The 20,474-nt window shown below is 42.4% G+C and overlaps 1 protein-coding gene across 1 annotated transcript in view; it reads right to left on the bottom strand.

Annotated features, from left to right (window-relative positions):
• Positions 1–1,173: 1,173 nt before the first annotated feature.
• NSG2 (neuronal vesicle trafficking associated 2) overlaps positions 1,174–20,474 on the bottom strand; it is a gene marked incomplete at both ends in the record, with an annotated part of 34,092 nt that continues 14,791 nt past the window's right edge. Inside the window, 2 exons of the mRNA XM_080627357.1 lie at positions 1,174–1,365; positions 2,919–3,029. Coding sequence (XP_080483483.1) covers positions 1,174–1,365; positions 2,919–3,029 — 303 coding nt within the window. The remainder of the gene's footprint in view (positions 1,366–2,918; positions 3,030–20,474) is intronic.

Consider the following 20,474-nt stretch of genomic DNA (forward strand, 5'->3'; position numbering starts at 1 on the left):
GTGGGAAGAGGATGTTTTACATTAGCCAGGACTGGATTAAGCTTGGGGTCTGGTCTGTGTTTGCAAGCAGAGGTTTGATGGGACTCTTGGACTCTGAGAGCATGGTACAGGCATCCCTCTCTACTTACTTAGAATGGCATTAAATACAAAAGTACCTGACACTGAAGGAGAGAAGCAAGAGCATCCCATTTCATGTGTGAGGGAAAATTAGGGGCTGAGAAGTTAGAGGCTCAATACTATTCTACACTATCACCACTCTTGAGAGGCTCCTCAATTCACAATGGCATTTCTTTATCTGCTGGTGACGCTCAGGAGAGAGGTCCCAAAGGCCTCATGAGAATTGCCGAAGGTCATGCAGGAAATTTGTTCCAGGAGCAGAAATAAAGCCCTGATCTCCTGACTCCTAGTCCTGCATTAAGAACTATATTCATGATATCTCGATAGCAGCCTCTGTCTGCTTCCATCGTGCTCCATAGCCAAATAGCAACCAGGATTTCAGTCTCAGAGCCCAGCCAAGATCATCAGCACAGGGGTGGCTCATTATGAATGCCTTGATCTTTCTGGATTTACTTAGGCCACTGTGCAGGAGTGTGTGTACACATGTTTCCATGTGTGTATGTTTGAGGAAGGAAGGGATGCTTCTATTTATCAGCAAATGAACACTGATGCTAGATTCAATTTGACAGCAATATTTCCCCCCTGCCCCCGTGGCAAGCTAAGCAACATCACAATGTCTTTGTACCAGATTCTTTCTATCCCTTCTCTCAAAAGGCTTTCAGCTTTTCCTTCACTGAATGTTAAGCCTCTGTCACAGCTTTCCAGCTTTGCAGGATTCTCTTTGCTGCTTTTATCCTCTCTGGCTGTTTATCTAATTTGCTTTTTTTGTTTTTTAATTTCTTTTTCTAACAAATAGTTAAGCAATGATTTAAAAATATTTTTACATCGTAAGGTACAGTCAAACATCAAACATGCCTTTGTACAAGAGCTCGACTCAGTAACAAATCAACGAGAACAATGCACGAAAAGAAATATCCATTAAGATGACTCCTGCACTTGAGTTTTATTTATTCCTGTCATGCTGTTAGCACAGCACCCTCAGCTTAGAGCAATGCAGTATAGACATGGTGGTGTCCTTCCCCCCCCCAACACTTGGCCCATCACCACTTGTTAATTTTAGTGACCTTCTGTCTTGGCAGCCTTGGCTTCGTGGTTTACCGATCCTGAAGACAGCCAGGGTGATACGGCCCGGGAGCTGGTCTGCTTGGCCATGCTGTAGTGGCTGATGACAGTGTAGAACCTGCCCCGGGAGTTGGAATCCTGTGCGGAATAGTATGCATCCAGCGAGGCCGGGATGCACCGCTTGTGCTGGAAAGGGGGAGAAAGCAAGAAACATCAAGAATGATCCCATTGGCCTGAGGCTGTCACTTTAAAAATCATAGGGTTATCTGTTCTCATGGATGACATTTGACTCAGGCTTGCTGTAGTGACAGCGTCTGCTGCACAGCCCTGACTGCCCTTCAGAGCCGCAGGAATGCACAAAGTTTAGAGTCAGGCACAGCCTTCAAAACCTGTTGCTATTGGCAACCCTGATGGCAGCTGATTTCATCCATGGATGAGAAATGGGGACTGTAAAATGAAGGTCTGACTGGTTTGGTACATTCCCAGTATTGACGAGACCAAGACCCCTTGCTGCAGTCCTAGCAAGGCTGGGTGAGCAGCTCCTGCCACATGATGGACTGAAAGCTCTGTAGAGCTACATCCTGAATTAATCCTCAGACAGGCAGAGGACAAGCAGAGGCAGAGTAAGCTGCTTACATGCTGCTCTGCTGCAGTGTGTTATCTCTGACCTGTAGGATGACCACCTTGGTCAGAGATGGTAGGAAGCATAGCCCAACTGGCCAGTCCTTGTCAGAGCTCGTTGTCTGGGCAGACAACTGCCCATGCATCTCCGCTGTGCTAGTATGGATGCTCATTTGCTAACAACTGCATAGATAAAACAATTTGGTTTGCAACAGCTATAAAAGAGCAATCAAATGGTAACAAACATCAGTCTGGTTGGTATTCAGTGAAGTTGAAGTAGCACCAAGGACAGAAAGGGCTCCAGGTACAATTATTATTTTGAGTTCCCCCAACTCCCAGTTCAATGTGACCAGCTGAAATCTGAGCCCAAAACCTTTAATCTTTTCAGAAGTTCACGTTTGAATCTGATGCTGAAATTCATGGCTCTAACTTCATTTTTATATAACCTAAGGGAATAATTCACAATGACTAATAAATCAACATCCTTACTCTATTTTCCAGCCCACAGAGTATCTCCAGTGTGGTCAAGACTCCTGTGAGTTCACGAGTTTATTCACAGTAAGAACTATTTTGCAAATGTTTGTGGGTGTTTCTTTAAATCTCTACAGACCAGGCAAATAGTTCTGTGAATATTCACTATAACAGCACTGGGCAGTGGGGTTTCAGCAATGAAGTTACATGGTTTTGCTCTTGATAGAGCCTCAAAAGCACCTAAAAAAGAAAATACATGGGCAAATTTGGATTTCTTTCACAAAAGGCACATGTGCCAGCACTCTGGGAATTTGCTTTCCATTAAAACGTATCCCAGTAAACCTCGGTCACTTGAACGTGTGGGAAGCAAATGCGGGATTCCAGCTGCAATAAATCCATTCACAAATATGAGGGATTGCTCCTGAACATCTGTCCTGAACATCATGCTAATCCCAACAATTACAGTGTAACAGTAGCTGATGGAGGCAGATGCAAGTCCACATTTCCCATAACACTTTTCCCATTTCAACACATTCTTGCCAAATGTTCTGTTTGGCCTGGTCAAAAAACCAGACTAGAACTGTAACCATGCAGTCAATTAAAGTCTATCATTATCTCAGGCAATTCATCCATCTGAAGTTTCTTACCTTATAAACAAATCCATCTGGGCAACTGTGGTCGTAAGTAAAGGCTTTGTATACCACAAGAAACACTATGCAGGCAAGGAATGCAAGAGCCAGACTTATGAGAATAGTGACCTACAAAAGAGGGATAATGTTACTCTACATATGTTAAAATGGCATTTGAGCAACCTCATAATTAAATGACGTACAGTAACAGCCATTCTAACAGACTGCAGTCTTCACTCCACTGTGCAGTACTTAACAAAGCATGGTAATTGAATGAATGCTAGATCCAATAGCCCTGAATTCTCACTTCAGTTCCATCCCCCCACAGACCTTCAGAAGCTCACATTCCTGTGTTTAACCCCTTGCAAATGTATGGGTTTTGCTGAGGCATTTTGGTGGCTTTGTGTTCCCATACTCTCAGCTGTTCCATCAGCAGGATCATCTGCTGGCCCAGCAGGATCCACTAGCAGCTGGAGCCCACATTCAGGGTCTAATCTGTGCAGATAAACTGCCTTGCCACCAATGTGAGATCCTGCTTTTCTGATAGCAGCAGTAGGTGAGCTGGTAGGAAGAATGAAGCCTTTGTAGCATTCATGTCTTTGTGCCTTCTGGACAGTGCCACAGGGATAAGTTGTGCATCAAGTACCTTGCAGAAAGGAGGGTGGGAAAAAGGGAATCCTCTATCAGAGCTGTAAAAGGACAATACCTCAACCACTCTGAACCAAACAAGCTCAGCACGTAAATCCTGAAGCACATCCAAGAGCAGATGCTGGTGTTGGAGGTACCAGACTCAATACCCTCTTTGGAGCTCAGATATTCCCTCTCTCCTCATTCCCAAGCGGGTTACTTTGCTACACCGTTCTGTTTCTCTGCTTTAGCTCCCTTCTCTCCAGTCTCTTAAATGGAACTTCTCTCCAGTTCCCTCTTAAATAGTTCCTTCAACAGCAAGTCTCCTGTCTCCCTTCAGATATCTGTACTGAGGCGCTGATCCTTGATTTTAGCTGAGCTGTGCTCTCCCTAAAGACTGAGCAAGGGTCCCAAATGCACTCTCCTTTTCTCCTTCCCAAAAGCTTTCTTAGTCCCAGCTGGTAATTTCACAAATGCAGCATAAATGGCTCTGGACTTCTACTGCCTGAATTACAGCAACCCATCCTGTTGAGGCTGCTGTCTCACACTGATCTGGATTGGCATGAAAAAAATATTGTAATCCCTGGGGCTCCAGTGTTACCATGCAAACTAGAGTTCCTAATCAAATGAAATCACTTACAGAGATGATGGGGGTGGGAGCAGGAGTAGGGGAAGCATTTAAAGCTGCGGTGGCTTCCCAGCCTGCTTTGGCTCCGTGGCACTGAGCACCCGCAGCAATGCCTTTTGAGGGATGTTTGCCTGCACGGGGAAGGGGCTGCAATGTTCCTGTGCTCGGTGAGCCTGTGAGAGCTCACACTGAGGAAGTTCCTACAGCAAACATCTGAGGTCGGGCATGGGTTTTACAGCAGGGGCAGCAATCAATGAGGTGTTTTCCTACCCACAACCTCAATCTGTTTCCTTCTGAATCCCACTTTCTAATCTTGGCACCAGAAGCTGATCCCATGGCTGCAAATTTTGCCCAGTTACATCAAAAGCCATCCACTGAGACTGCCACAATGGTAGGATGTGGCTGAGGCTGTGTGCCTGACCCTGGCTAATACCCCTGCCTGCAGGCATGCTACCACCATACCATGCCCATGCTCCAAAACATGCCCCCATCCCAGTATCAGGGCTGCACCTACCTGTACTAAAGGCAATCATTATTATTTACTGCCCTAGCAAGGAAGAGCCACAAATTTTCCAGCTCCATCTGGTCATAAAGGGCTTATCCACCATTTTGTTGTTACACTTCTGTCACAATCTTCTTTATTTTCTGATATGGGTAAGGAAATTGAACAGTAGGTACAGGCAGAAGTTGTCCATTAACAAATGTACAGGAGACTGGTGATGGTAGGAAGTGGGGAAATGCAGAGATAATTCCTACCAGGTAGTGCACAGGCTTGTCAGGAACATCAGCTTATAAAGAGAATTCATCGATATAATATTAATATAACAATAATATTATGTAATATTACTAATGTTATATCAATAAAGATATACAAATTGCTTAATGTTCATTGTTTCATACCAAACTTTGCTCTAATTCTCTCTTTTGGTTACCATAGCAGCTGTAATTTTGAGAACTTATATGATGTGCAATCACTGCATGGTCTCAAAGGGCCACTGTAATTGCTTGCAGGGCAGGAAAAGACTTCTCACCCTCACCAATCTTGCAGAAAGATGCACTGTCTGGTGAGAAGCATTCCTACATTGCACACAGCACATTGGGACTGTTACTCACAGAAGCTAAAGCAGCCCCGGTAATGCTACCTGCAGTGCTGGAAGATCCAGAGCTAGTTTTCATGGCTGTTTTACAACAAAAAGGAAGAGTGAAGGTAAATTTGCATGCCTGGTGTTAAATCTGATTCAATACATTCACTTCAAAACTCAGGCAAGAGAGAGGTGTGGAGATTGTATCTAGCCGGAGATATTCATAAGTTCATTGTTAAGTCAGAATATTTTAGAATAAAGTGTAAAAGGGAAGAAGAGGCTAACAGGCTTTTCCAATGATGAACAGTTCACTGAAGCCTCAACCTGCCTTTTACAATAACTGCTCATATTAACCTCCTCCTTGGGGCCTAATCTGCTGCAAAATGGGTCAATTAAGCAAAAGGCAGCTGCAGAGGGAGAAGCACTTACTGCTGGATCTCATAAGAGAACATGTGTAAGAGTCCTGGTGTGCTCAAAAGGTAGCTGGTAGAAAAGGAGTATAGTTGTATGAATTGCAGCTAGTCTGACCAAGAAAATATGGGCTCCACCTCCTCTCCATTAAAGCACATTTGCCTGCAAGTTTGAGTAGAAATATTTCAGACCAGCCCATGGGATCCCAACCCAAGGAAGCCATATCCCTTTCCACAGTACTGAAGAGGAAGAAGTCTCAGTTGGATTCACGGAAATGGAAATGGAATTTACCATGATTTCTGCCCCCCAAAGAAGTTATATTACACCTGAAAAAACGAAAACTGTCCCTTTGAAAAAGTATAGTCAAAAGGAGAGAGCTCCTGGATTAAGTATGCCAACACTCTCTACTTCTTCCAACAGGAGACCTGGGAAAAAAGGCCCCTCCTCAAAAAGACCCATCACAACCCAGGTGTGGCATGCCAGTGTGGAAGAGCATTTTTCTCTGTAGAATACATGTTCATCAACTCTTCCTCATTTAAAAGGGGAGCGTGATAGGCCAGGTACTTCCTCCACTAACAATTTAATACAAAGTAATACAAAGATGAAAATGACACAAGTAAGTCCCCTTCGAGGTTAGCCTGAAGGCACTGAAGCAAGATGTAGATCTTGCTGTACCAAGGCCAATGCTTATAGGGTAGCCCTGGCTAGAAATTCAGAAAATAAGAACTGTTCAGCTCTCCAGTTTACTTGCTCTGCCCTAAATACAATGTACACTGAAAAAAAAGGAAATATTGTTTGGATTAAGCTGAAGGAACAAACTTGTGCTGAGGGCAAAGGAAGAGATAAAGGGTAATGAAATCATACCAAACGCCACCTGGGAGCACACGGAGTGCAAGTCAGTGAGGAAGTACCTCTTCTTCCTGAGAAATAAGCAGTTACTCATCCTCTAGCTTTCTTTAGTAAATACAACCTTCCTCATCAGCACTAGCACGAGCTGCACACCAGCAGGATGCATACACCCTGTGCTATGATTCCTTCTGCTCTAATATCTACTGGGTTGCTTTCTCCCTCTCTGCATCAGCGAAAGTGGGATATCCCTGAACTATGAGCTGTCTCCTTGCCCCAGAACCACTGTGTCTGCCTTCCCCAAGAGTTGGCACCAAAGTTGCTTTGAAGGCTTCTCACCCTGAGCCAGTTAAATCAGCCAAGTTCCTCCTTTAGCCTTCAGAAAAGGAAGAACCAAGCTGCCTGGAGCAAGAATGAATGTCCCTTCCTTTGTTAAATCCCACGTACACGCACAGCCTATGGAAATTATCATTAGTCATGTGACTTGATGGGTTCTTTTCCTCTTGTCTGCCCACTGAACCCCTAAAAATAATAAATCCTCCTCTGCTCGGCAAAGTGCTGACACCCAATTCATTACCTCCCAGGAGCGGGTCACTCCACTGAGCTCTCCTCTCCCTCTGGGGTGTAATTGAGCCCATTCTCACCTCGCTCCTCCTTTCATGCACTTGCAAAATTACAGCGTGACACAATATGACACATGATGATACATAGTGTAGAATTGCTGTGGGATGAAATGTCATGGAAGATGTTAAAACCCAGAGAAAAGGGAAGAAAAATTCATCCGTGGATATTTTGCCATGCCAGAGCTAAGATCCACCTCTCCAGCTATTCTGGAGCAGACAGAGCTTCGTTAACATTCAAACACCAAAAAATCACAGAGCTGCAATACCTAATAAACCTCCACTTTTTTTTATTATTAACATGAACCTTGGCAGTCTCTAAGCAATATAAACACTCACAGAGGGGAAATAAAATTTAGCAAGCAGATAAAACCTGGAAGTGCTGCAGGCATGAATCTGTCATGTGCGACTGCTTGAGTGGGTAGAAAAAGGGGGGATATTTGCCTGCCCTTTCCCCAAAGTCTCATATGATTCCCAAAGGTTCCCTTAAGAGGGGAGTGTCTGCTGGAATGGAGAAGAGACAACAGCCTTACCACACCAAAAAACTCCCCATCCTCCACACAACATGGAAAGAGGCCCTTACATCTGTGAAAGATGATGTCAACCTCCCATCAACAACAGCGCGCTTGGCTTGGTTCCTCCCCACCTTCCCCATAGATGAAGTACATGTTGCATTTTCACAGCACAGAGAAAAAAAAGGATGTATCTTCATCAAGCAACAGGACATCAGTTGTCAGTAGGTTTTGCTCCAGTGAGATGACATCTAATTGCAATGGTATTCCAGTTAAGCTGGCTTTCATGCTGTCCATCTAAGTATCCATCCCACTCTCTTTGATTTCAACAGCTGCCCATGACTTTTTTTTTTCCATCAAAAAAACCCTTATTCCCTCTCTAGCTACAATGAAAAGCCTTATTTAAAAGCAAACCAGAGAACAATGCCACATCCAAACAGCAGGGCAGTCTTTTAATAGCCTTTTCCACTGCGAGGTTTCTACATTTTTATTCCTTATTGTTTTCCTTGGCAAAAATTTGTGCCCTTATACAGAGAGGGTGTGCACCCATCATTCCCCATGGAGGAAGAGTAGGGAGATGCATGTCACTCCAAAAATCAAGGTGAGGGGCTTTGACCTTTGACAGCAATACCGAGAACATACCCCAGAGCCTGCAGGCTCTGTGCACTGGGCTGGTACTGACTGCCATACAAACCAGTGAGGTATTTTGGTGCCTTAGAGTCCTGGGAAACCTGAACTCTCTGGAAATACCTAGGGGAAAGAAGGAAGAGGGGAAAGGTGGATCCTGAACAGAGGCTGATGGGAACACTCCTCACGGAGCAGATATTTACAAGGAAGGATTTACAGGCATTGCAGTGGGGGAAGGGTCTGTCAGCAGATGGCAGCTCCCTCAAATTTATGCACTGTTTGAACTCAGTTGACAAACATTTTTTTTCCCAGTGGGAACTGGATACAAACGGCTCTCTATTAGTATTCAGCATCCAAACTGTGCTGGTGAGATGTGGGGGGTGTGGGCTTGTTCCCACTTAAAGTCACATATTACTCACATTAGCAGCTGGAGGAACATAACCTATAATCATGGCCCTGGTGTCAGGGCTTGTTGTTCCACCTTTATGCTTTGTTCCCAGGCTCTGCTGATGGTGTCACAGACTGCAAGGACTCAGTATAAAAATGGTAAAAAGAAAAATGGATAGGAAGGGAAAAGAACAAGGGCATTCAAATGCAACAGTGAAACACAGAAGACATCCTACAAAACTGAAACAACACTTTTTGAAGAAGTGGTGTTTTTTCTAACTCAAACCATGATTGCTCACTACATAAATGACAATCTAACAAATCTACTCTGTACAATAGGGTTGGCAAAAGCAGCTCAGTAAGATTCCAAAAAGATGGGACATTCATATAGAGAGCCTCCACATGGCTTGAAGTAGGGCTTAAAACAAAGGGGACAGCCCCTTCTACCTCCACCAAGTTCTCATATTTGATGGCATGAACCAGACATTTAGACACAGACCCACACAGGCAGCCAGGTGTCTAAATCTCCTTTAGTTTCCTACAGTACACTAGAATCAGTACCACCTTTTGCAGGCTCAGCTTTCTTCAGAAGGGTGAGAAATTGTCCATTTTGGGTTTTCACACATTGCCTTGACACATCTGCCTCTGGGTCACTAAAATGGGTTTCCAAATGAGATGGTCGGCTACTCTGGTCCAGCACTGCAATCCTTGTGCTCCACTACTAAAGCTCAAACTCATCACTGCTCATATTCAGGCAGCAGCCTTATCATCTGCCGTCTAAAATTCATCTGAAAAATCACCGTGCTGCCCTTTCTTTGAGGGGGAAACAGCTGCACTCAGTCCAGCTTTGGAGGAACACGGCATGTACCACATGCTGGTTTGGATCAGGCACAAGCCCCAGGTACCCAGGCATTTGAAACCACCCTCCATTTGCCACCTAAGTGGAGCAATTCTCAGGATGCAAACAGATGATGTGATCTCTATCAATCTGTCTGATGAAAACAGCACAGAATTTCTCTTCCGTGCTCATGCAGCTCTTGTAAGAGGCTGGCACACAGGGGTTTCATCAGCATGGGTGGCACTTCTTAGCTATCAAGCATGATTTTTCTTCTAAACCTGGCAAACAGATGTTTAACTCTGGACACCTTTCCTACTGCTCAAAGCATGCAATATATATGCTTATATATGCTCAAAATAGGAGTACAGCAAAGAAGACACCATGACAAGAAAAGCATTGCTGCCTATAGGAATACCAGACAGACAAGCAGTACCAAGAGAAGAGTTAATGCTCTCAGAATGCAGAGTTGTGTGTTACTGTAGAGATCACTTTAACTGCCAGGTAAAGATCATTTACCATGGAAAAGTCCCTACAAAATTCTGCACAGTCTTCCTAGTCTTAGCAGCTGGGATGTGAACAAGGGACCTCAGAAGCCAGATGCCTGTGTCTATTCTGGCACTGCAGTCTCACCCTCTTCGCGGTTGTCAGGAAAGGATGCCAGTGTCACTGCCATGTCCGATTTACAAGATACCTTCAATGTTGCTGGGTATTGGGAAATTTTGTGACCTTTAATAGTCAGTTCAGTTGAAGAAATTCTCTTGGGTTTAATTTTCTCTTTGTAGAAGAAGAAAGACTCTGAATGAGGCAAAACATGTTATAAACAAAATTGAATTTCTGTCAAGAATTCTGTCAAGATTATTTGCACAGAAGAGCATAACAGCTATGCTTGGATAGGCAACAAGGCTCGTTCCACAGTTTATGGCCATGCCATTACACCTGGAGACCTATCTCCATTGGCAACCTAGTTAACCTGCATGCAAGAGAGAAAAATATCTCAAGTCTTCAATCCATTTGCCACAGGACCAGTCCCAGAGGTCCTGCAGCACAGTGGAAAGGTTTCAGCTATAAGGGCACCTCGGTATATGTTCATACACTCATGATCTTATTACAAGGATTTCTGCTTATAGTGAAAAATTCCAGTGGGTAATTTTTTCCCTTTCCTCCTGTAACTTCTTCCAGCTGATAATTAGACATAAGATTGACAACATTAGATCTCTACATGAAAGCTACATCTAAAGTGAAAGGCCCAGGATCTAGCCATCTATCCTGGCTACCTTGCACCTGTATGTCAGGATGAAATCCAAGTGTGAACCACCCCACCGTTTGAATCCATGTTGCTATTGTAAGAAAACTCAGACATCTAGGCAGGGAGGGAGCAACAGGATGACAGGACACTCAGATGGATCAACCGGGGGATGAGGAATCTGAAACACACCCCAGGAAGAGCTGCTCCCCTGCTTAGACTCAGCCAAAGAAATGGTGTGGTGCATTGCCCAACACCCTCTAATACAGTCTGATCTATTCTGCAAGTAAAAATTATTTGGCTGCACTTCTTCAAAAATGTCATTTCACTTCTGATTGTTACGAATCTTTTTCTAATAAGTTGCTGATTTTGCTGATCTTACAGCAACACCTTAGTCTCTGAAATGTTGGAAGGCTGATGGGCAAAAAAGAGACACAACTGGGTCTTCATATTTGCTTGGTACTGTTCAAGATGTAGGATTTGTCCTTCATGATTACAGCACAGCTTTATTCCAGGTGGTGTCCAGGTTCTTATGTAGCATCTCTTAGGAGAGGGAAATGTCCTTAGTCATGTACTGCAGCCTTCAGAGCTATGGGAAAATATGTCTTAATGCTGCATGGCTTCTTACACAAAGTTTAATGGTTAGGGGTTTTTTTGGTCCTTTTCCTTAGAATTCATAGTGACAATCCAATTTGGCCCCAGTTTTCCTAAGAACGTTGAACACCATCCGTGACGATGGCATAATTTTGGGGTCCAAAAACACTTCACATCTGCTCCACTATTTCATGTGTTCCTTTCAGCCCACCCAGCCCAGCAATCAAAGTCCAAAAGACTCACAGAGTAGAGAAAAGAAAGGGTTATTTCTGCAACTACCCTAAAGCCTCAAGGGTATCCACTTGAAACAACACTAGCTGCCTCTGAGTCAGTTCGCTATCCCAGCCATGTCACCATGGCTCTACTCATCTCTGCATACATCACCCCACCACCACTACACCAGTGAACCTCTTGAACATTGCAAATCTTAAAAAGGAATGTCTACCTTCCAAGATGACCATGTACCCACCAACAATTCTCTGCTCTGCACTTCGTAATACTGTGAGTGCAGCACGAGTGTGGAACAAGAACACCGTGTTTCTAAGCAATTTGTCAAATAATTAAATTATGCACACAATAACTAGCTGGCTCAATTATATTAGCCAGTCTCCATCATGTAATATAATTTCTAGTGGCTGTTTAGGCACTAATAGCCTCAGATCTTTTTAACTGTGTCTGGTGCCAGCTGCGGCCTGCATGACATCTTTCTGTGCCAAGTCAAACCCCTTGAATGGAAAATTCATGGCTCGGTTTCCAAGCTGCTATTCCTTGTGGAAGTTCTAAAATGCCATTTTCCATAAGGATGCCTCCCCCACTGAATATTAGTGAATTTCCACTTAAGTGAATAAAAAGCTCTGTTTGGTTTGCTTTTGCTTTTCTGCCATTTAATGACATAAACCAAAAATCTTTCATCACAATAGGCTTGTATGTTGAAATGCTATAGCACTGTTTCTAGGAACACCAAATAAATACACAGCCTTTTTGGCAGACCATACAGGTATTTGAAGGTCTTTTCCCTTTCCTCCTATAAAGATATTTTCTTCCTTTCTCAACTATCATAAGCCTTCCCTCCTTCTTCCTGTGACTCTGCTACCTTTAAAAGAAAAGAAGCAAATCTCCAAAATAAAACAAGTGGGGTGACTCAGAAACACTGCATATAAAGGTGCTTTTCGTCCCAAACCCATGTTTCTAATGACACCTGACATACCGTTCCATAAGCAATGCTGGAAAGAGGCTTCCTTTCAGATGACTAATTTGAGATAGTTTTTCAGTAAGTGGGATTGCAGCAGTCAGACACATCATCTCCACAGCTAAGCCTTCAGCAGCAACGTGCTGCCATCTTCCATTGCATCATGCAAAACCTTGGCAATGACATTTCCTCCAGCCACTTCATGTAGGACGTGACAATGGATGCCTCAGCTCATCAAGGGCTCTTTTTAAATGCATTAACATGAATACAAGATAAATCAAGTCATCAATAAAATGTGTCATTGCCTACCCTTTGTCTGTCAAGACTCAACCTCTGAAGAGTCTCAGACATGCAAAATCTTCCCTTCTTCTTGATCCCTCATATTGGACTTGGTGCAGGGAAAGCATTAGGAGCCCTGAATAAGGATGGGCTCAGGAATTAGCACATGGCAACAGACCTGTGAAATGTAGGTTGTGTTCCTTGCTCTGCTACTGGCCTTCTTTGACTCAGGTCCAGCTCCACAGCTTGCTCCCCAATGGTACTCACAGAAACTCCAGCAAGATCCACCCAAACCTGGAAGCATCTAAGTCCCCAAAAGCTTGGCCTTCTCTGGGCCCATTGTGTGCAAAACCACTCCAGCACCAACATCATCCCACTGCCAAGGATCAGGCCGGTGCTAAGGAAAAGCTGAGGTCTGTTCGCTTCATGAAATTACTTTCTTCCACAGGCAGGGCAATTTTCAAAGCAAATCTTTCAGGCTTGGGCACTGATGTACTGGGCTAAGGCACAAAATGGCATTCCTCCAGGCACGTTTTCGCATGTGTTTGCCTCAGACATTGCTCTCTCACATGTTCATTTTACATGTGACACTATCATTTTCCTTGTCAACCATCAACAACAGAAGACTGGATTAAAGAATGCCCAGAACAATTTAAGCTGTTTGTATGCTGGGGCACAAGATATCTTTTCCTTACCACTCCTCAGTCCCACGGACTTCTTAGGTAAAATGAAACTGAAGGTCAAGCTTGCACAAATAAAAACACCTTTGATCAGTGCACTCTTGTGGATAAAAAAAACCCAAACAACAAAATGAATTAAATTGGAAGTTTGTTCCTTCAGGAAGGTCAACATATTCACATGCATTTCAGCATCTATGTCTACCACCACGGGTCAGGAAATAAAGCTAATAAGATGGCAGTATTCATGGTCCAGTACACCCATTTCTCTTAAAAAAAAATTGTTCTTATTATGTGGGTGCTTCATACAAGGACAAAGTGAGGACTTGGTGAGCAAAGTGTCCCCTGGGTAACTTAAGAATTAAAAGCCTTTATATTTTAAAGTAGAAATGTGAAGCTTTATAGCTGCAAACGACTTACAAATGCTACTCTTTAAAAACAAACAACAAAAATGAATAATCTAGCTGATTATGATGCCTTCAAAGGCATGAGGCCAGTTCCATTAGTTGTGGATCTGACCCAACAGGCTTAATATATCTGCAAGTACTAACAAGAGGGAGCTCAGGTCTATTTAACATTCAATCAGTGCCTTGTGCTGCTTTATAAATAGATAGAATGAAACACTACATGAAAAAAAAGTATGAGTGAAGCATTTCACTTCCCTGATTATTATTTTCTTTTTAGCATTCTGTGGTTTGGCTACAAGACTCAAAACGCACTTCACGACAGTCAATAAACTTTGCCTTATCTTCAGTCAGCTGAAAACCCTTTCCTCCCCCATCCCATTTGGTCCCTTTTGCTATAAGAGCAAAACTAGCATTAAGCATATTTCATTCCACCTCACCTGCTGACAAGAAAATTACCCAACAAATAGGGTTTACTGTGGGGTGACAGAGGTGCCAGAACGAAACATGCATTGTGTTGTTGGAGACAAAGATGCAGTGTAAGAAATCATTCAGACTAAATGTAAACTGCAATTACATTTTGTAATTAGCAGAATGGGTATCTCCATGCAGTCACTTATAAAAATCTTTTTCAACATTTTGTACCAAAGCAAAGGGTCTGTTGAGCTTTCTACCCTTTAACTCCTTTCTTCCTCCCATATATCATGGCTTGGGATTCAGCAGGTCTATCCCACAAACCCTTAGACATGAATATTCTCTGTGACTTCCATTTTTAGACATTTTCTGCATAGCAATTAACTTTTCTTCTTCTCTCCAAATATCAGTTAAAGTTAAAAAATAACCCTGAACAAATCTCTGCAGCTGATGGCTCTGTCAGTGCTCACAGATGGCAAAAACAAAATCTATTTGAGGTGGGGTTTCTGACTTTGCAAAAGAGTATGTGTGTGTGTTTCTGTAAAAAAGAATATAAAACAAGAATATACTTTAAGGAATAATCCATTTCATATAAAAGCCATGTCATTTGTTTGGGGTTTTTTTGCTTTGCTAGGTGGGCCCTAAGCCAGTTTTAGAAAGCATTCTAGTTAAATCAAAATATACTTTTCCTCTGTGTGTTTTAGACATGGAAACTCTTTGTGACTTTACCAGAAAGCCAGGTATTAGCAGGGAACTCACAAAAACCACAGACTTTTGCCCATACAGGGGAAACCTTGCAGGGTTTATAGCACCATACCTGGGGATGTGATCAGAAATACCTGTTTTCTGGCAGCTGAACCACAAAGCCACATTTGATTCATCTTCAAAGCTCCGAATTGTCACTGATGATCACAAATGGCTCCATCAATCTACCTTCATGCAAGCTGCGAGACCAGCTAGGACAGATATGACCAATCCTCTTCTCTCCCCATTTACAGCCAGGGGAGGACAAGAATGATTTCTGAGCTCAGGCAGAAAGATGATGAGCAACATTTCTCAATTCCTTTCATGCATACCAAAAGTAAAAGCCTGAATTCATGCAGATGCTAGTCTGCATCAGATATAAGTAGACTCAAACCCAGCCAGGGCTGGGCAGTGGGTTTTTGAGAAAGGAGAAACTGTGACCCTCTGCATTGCAGTGGCAAATATTCAGTTTCCAAAGACAAGGCAAAGCTCAGGCTCCAGAGACAAGTCACTGCATCCCTGTAGGGAGAAGACTTAGGTGTAGTGAGTGCTGCCTGACACCCCTGCAAGAAGAACATGCCCTCTGCATCTGAGCCCACTGGGAAAGGAGATTGCCTGATAGCAGCTGAAAACTCCAAAAGGAGGTGAATAAGCCTCCACATCCGTGGCTCTTTCCTGCAGAAAGAAACTGATCAAGACCTGCTAATCACCTACCTCCACAAGCATACAGCCCAGGACTTTCCTCCAAATGGCAATGCCTGTACACTGCAAGAGTACCCTGGAGGTTTGATGGGTCAGATTCTAGTGGTGTAAGCAGGGGAAGCATCTTCCATTTCAGCAAAGCTGTCACCAACAGGAAATCAAGCCCTGGCCCAACCCCAGACATAATCTTTCTTAACTGGGAGCCAAGCATTTCAGATACTGGTTTGTTTTAGATAAAGAACAATTGTTGCATCAATGTCTATTTTGTAGGGTGTGGCTGAAGACTGATTTTATTCAAAGTCTTTCACATTAGGTCAGAGGAAAATAATTGTTGCAATATGAGCATTTCAATAACAGAAACATTTGAATGGGTTCCACTATATTTTAAGAACCTGTTGAAAACTGTGGTGAATAATTACATCCACTAGTTACTGGATCTGCATGTCTCAGAGCAGTTTCAGGGTGGAGGGATGAGAGGGCTGATCTAACGATAAGAAATATATTGTCATTGCATACTCAAGAGGAATGGAATACACAGCCGATGACTCTGAAAATGGATCTTGCCAACTTGTAGCAAAAGAGTGAAGCTCCCAGTCTTCTTCAGTGAAGTAATGCTCAATACTTGAAAATTATTTTCCCAGGTAGATAAATTGCTCATAAGGAAACATCTGAAATATCTCAGTTTCTCCCCCATACACCCACTCCCAACTTGTTCTGTTAAAGACAAGAACATAGTTTAATTATTCCAGCTCTGAAAGACTGAACTTCAACTTTCTCAAGAAAATGATCCATGAAAAGGGAAGAACTGTGGAAAACTTGAGAAGTCAGATAACCATAGTAGGTAACTATCACCTAACTCATACTCATTAAACCATTGTCTCTCTGAAAAGGCAGTAACAAGTAGCTCTATGTCATTTAGTGACAACAGAGCTCAAACTGGTTGCACATGAACTTAACCGTAATAAAGAGAGCAATTTGCACGACTCAGTAACAAGTGTCAACCCAATGCTCCGTGTTGTACAACTGCACTGAAAGGCCACTTCAGTACCTTTTCTGGTGCTACTTGGAGCTAGAAAACTCTGGGCAAACTCAGGACTAGAACAAGTCTACTTGAACTCACTGGGTCTGACTGGATGAAGCACAAAAGCCATCAGCACGGCTCTCCAGTTTGTTTCTTCTTAAGCAGGGTGCTGATGTCTTGAACACAAGCTCAGCTAAGTGACAGTCAAGAAAATGGGTAGAAATCCACTCCACCTTAAAAATGCTTCTTGTTGATTTCTGTGTTATCTTGACTGGTTGGAAGACAATAGGAATCACTGGAAATCCTATCCTCTAGAAGTAACAGGACTTCATTCAATGGATAGTCTGCTTGAAAAGCAAAAGAGCATTTGATCTCTTTTCAGTACTGACAGAAAAAAATAAGGGCAGAAACTCAAGGGAGTTATGATGCTTGCATAAGGGAGATTGTTCTTAAAAGCTGCAACATAGGATAACATAGGAAAAAGAAGCAGTAAGGCCTACCTCAAATGCAAAAGGTTAGATCTGTTGTCCCACAAAGGAACATGGCAAATATAGTCATTACATTTGCATACCTTTTCTAATGCACCTTGCTGTCATCACTGGATGGCAAAGCATGGTAACATGAGCTGCCTTCAGAGCATGCAAAATGGAAAGCAAACAGCAGACACCATTCCCCTCCAGACTCAGAAACCTTGGTATACATCATTACTGCACAATAAGATTTCTGCAGTTCAAAAACTTAGAGGGACACACTCCAAAGGCATAAACAGTACGGAGGAGGCAAGGTCTATAAATCACTGCCAGTCAGCTTCAAAAAAATGTTGTCATTGTTTCTCTGTGGAGGAGTAAAACGATGGAGGAAATTTCTTTTATGTATGGATGGCTCTACCATAGTATTATTTTAGCACCATTTTCTTGTAACCCATCTACACACAACTATTTGAACATTTGCTATAAAGTATGTATGGGGTGACTCATCCAGCTGAAGAATAAGCCTAATTGGTCAGACTTCCAGGACACTGTGTGCTGAGCTATAAGAAATCATAATCTCATCTATTAGGAGATGTGACAAGTTGCAGAAGCTATCTAAAATTCCTGGAAGAGGTAGTGTGAAATAAGAACCGTTGCCTAGGGACCGTCTCTTCTATACGGTAATTAAAGAGCTCAGATCTGTGCTATTCTGGATGGATGAAAAATATGCATGCATAAGCTTAAATTCTGGCTCTGGCTTGCTCATGCGAGAAAGTTGTCTAATAATTCATTAGCCTCTTCAATAAAAGATACCCAAAAGGCAGAGCAAAGGGCATCTGTGTATTTGACTGCCATGTTCATATGGTCCCAGAGTTTCCCCAGGGATTTCACTCTTCTGTATAATGCAGCTACATGACTCAGGAAAAAATCCCAAGAACTGGGGAAGAGTTTCTTTCTCCCCTGAGAACATTTCCATACCAAGTGACCAGAAGTAGAGTGGAAAGAAAAGCACATCATAGAGTGAAACAAAAATTTGAAACCTTGCAAAGAGGTTATTAGCGCGGAGGAGAATTGCTTCTCATACACAGATTAGTAGAGCTGTAGTAGCAAAATGGCTTCCTATGAAAACCCTTGAATTCAAGCATTGCTGTTGACTCACACTAGTTGTACATGCATTTCCCATATGGCTCTCGTATTTGAAAGCAGTAACCCAATGGACCATCTACGCTTGGATGGACTATTGACCTTTCCCTTCATCATTTCTCTTGCAGAAATCAATGAGATTATTTACTCACTTCTGCCAGTGTAGAACTACCAAGAGCCTGGCACAATATAGATGAATACCTGTAATTTTAATCAGCGTGTTAGCAAGAAGTTGTGGATGATACTTCCAGTGCACCACATACTGGAAGGCTAAACAAAGCAACCAGCCAGCAAAATAAAATCTGATGATCTCACTTATATATATACATTTTTAAAGCTTTTAAAAGTGTAGCCAAACTGAGATAATAAAAGTTAAATATTTACTATGTTCTCCTCTTACAAAAAACAAATGTACAATGATTTCATCAGTACCAGATAATAGTCCTGCTTATAACCAGAGGGCAGTGTTTTTAATAACTTCACTAAAAATATGCACTGGTACAAAAATGTGGTGCAATAAAAAAAAATTACAAAAGGTAATGAAATATTACCTATTATCTCAGCTCATTTTTGTCAGGAAATAATACCACAAACTTAATATGATACATGGAAGCCTTATGAAAAGCAGGCAGGGAGAGGCTTATAGTCTTATCCAGTATTAGACGAGAGGCTGAGTGATTAATAAGTTGACATTGAAGAGCAGAGAATGGAAACCATATGGACCTTAGGGAAAGGAAATAGCTTAAAAATGAAATCGTCATGCTGCCAGGCTGCATAGGAAGAGGCATTCCACAGCCATCCCCACCACGCAGCAAAGGGGAAAGCAGCTTAAGCCTCTGTCAGCAGTGTGCACACAGCTGGAGCTCCAGCCTCCCTGAGCCTGCTGCTGTGCGGTCCTTAGGCACACATGGGTGGGACCAATGGCATAACTGCACCAAAAATAGGAAGGAGAGAGGAAAAAAACACATTGAAATGAAAGGTTTCAATGCAACAGCAAGTTGGATGTTTGAAGAATGGGAAAAATAAGACACACTATAGAAGGAGTAGATGGAATGAGATTTATCCATAGCAGTGGATGAGCTATAACTATACCTTATGTGCCTCCAGCATACCCAGTGTGTAAGCGTGAGATGCTTTTGATTGCTTTTTTAAGTAACAAGGCCAGATCTTTTGATGGGATTAAAACTTGGTGTTACACTAACATTACCACTGTTCAGGGGTGCAGAATTAAGTTCTAAATACCCAGTGAAGCACCATTACCTAAAATATCAACAATGCCCTTTATTGCATGTCACAAGCCAACACATCACTGCCAGAAAACTCTACATTTACTGTCGTTTCTCAGGCACATTGTGTCTGTTTCTGATTTGTACATTGCTCACATCGGAAAACGTCTGCTGCGGTTCCCAAGACTGGGTATTTAACTGTGGCTAATTCGCTGTTTACTTTACAAGTGGTACCAACAGAGAGTCACTATTGGTGGTAAATAGGTAGTGCGCACGCAATAACATCAGTGAAGAATTCAGTCAAAATCAGCAGCATGTAAGCCCCTGGTAAGTAAGCTAGATCAAAACCTGTGATGTCCACTGGAAAAAGAAAAAAACACCAAGAAGCTATAAACATTTATTCACAGACCTCTTAAGAATAAATGATGGCTTTAAATATCCTGGATGAAAGAAACAGAATTGTTCTTGTGAAATATATGTTAGGTATTTTCTGGAAAGAACAGAAACAGTGCCATTCTGTAGTGCTGCACAAAAGAGTACCTAAACATTTCTCCTTCCAAGTTGAACAGGCTTTATCTTGATGTCTATCAAGAATAAATGGCAACAATTTTTCCTGGATCAAATTCCAATTTTAAAAGTGATATTTTTCTTCTAAATTATTAGAAATACTGATTGAAAATACATTTTTTTATTCCTTGCAAAACTGAGAACAACTGGGCCAACTGAAAGATTATTAGTTCCTTGAGTCAATTCCTTAATTGTTAAGGATGATTCTATGATACCCTTTCACAAAAATTTATAAACCCAATTCTAGCTTTTCAAGGAACAGGACTATATCTGGGCACTGCCCACACCCTCCCTACACAAATCATTGATATTTCCTCTGACTG

The sequence above is a fragment of the Psittacula echo genome (genome assembly GCF_963264785.1).
Source record: "Psittacula echo genome assembly, chromosome: 11".
Classification (NCBI taxonomy): domain Eukaryota; kingdom Metazoa; phylum Chordata; class Aves; order Psittaciformes; family Psittacidae; genus Psittacula; species Psittacula echo.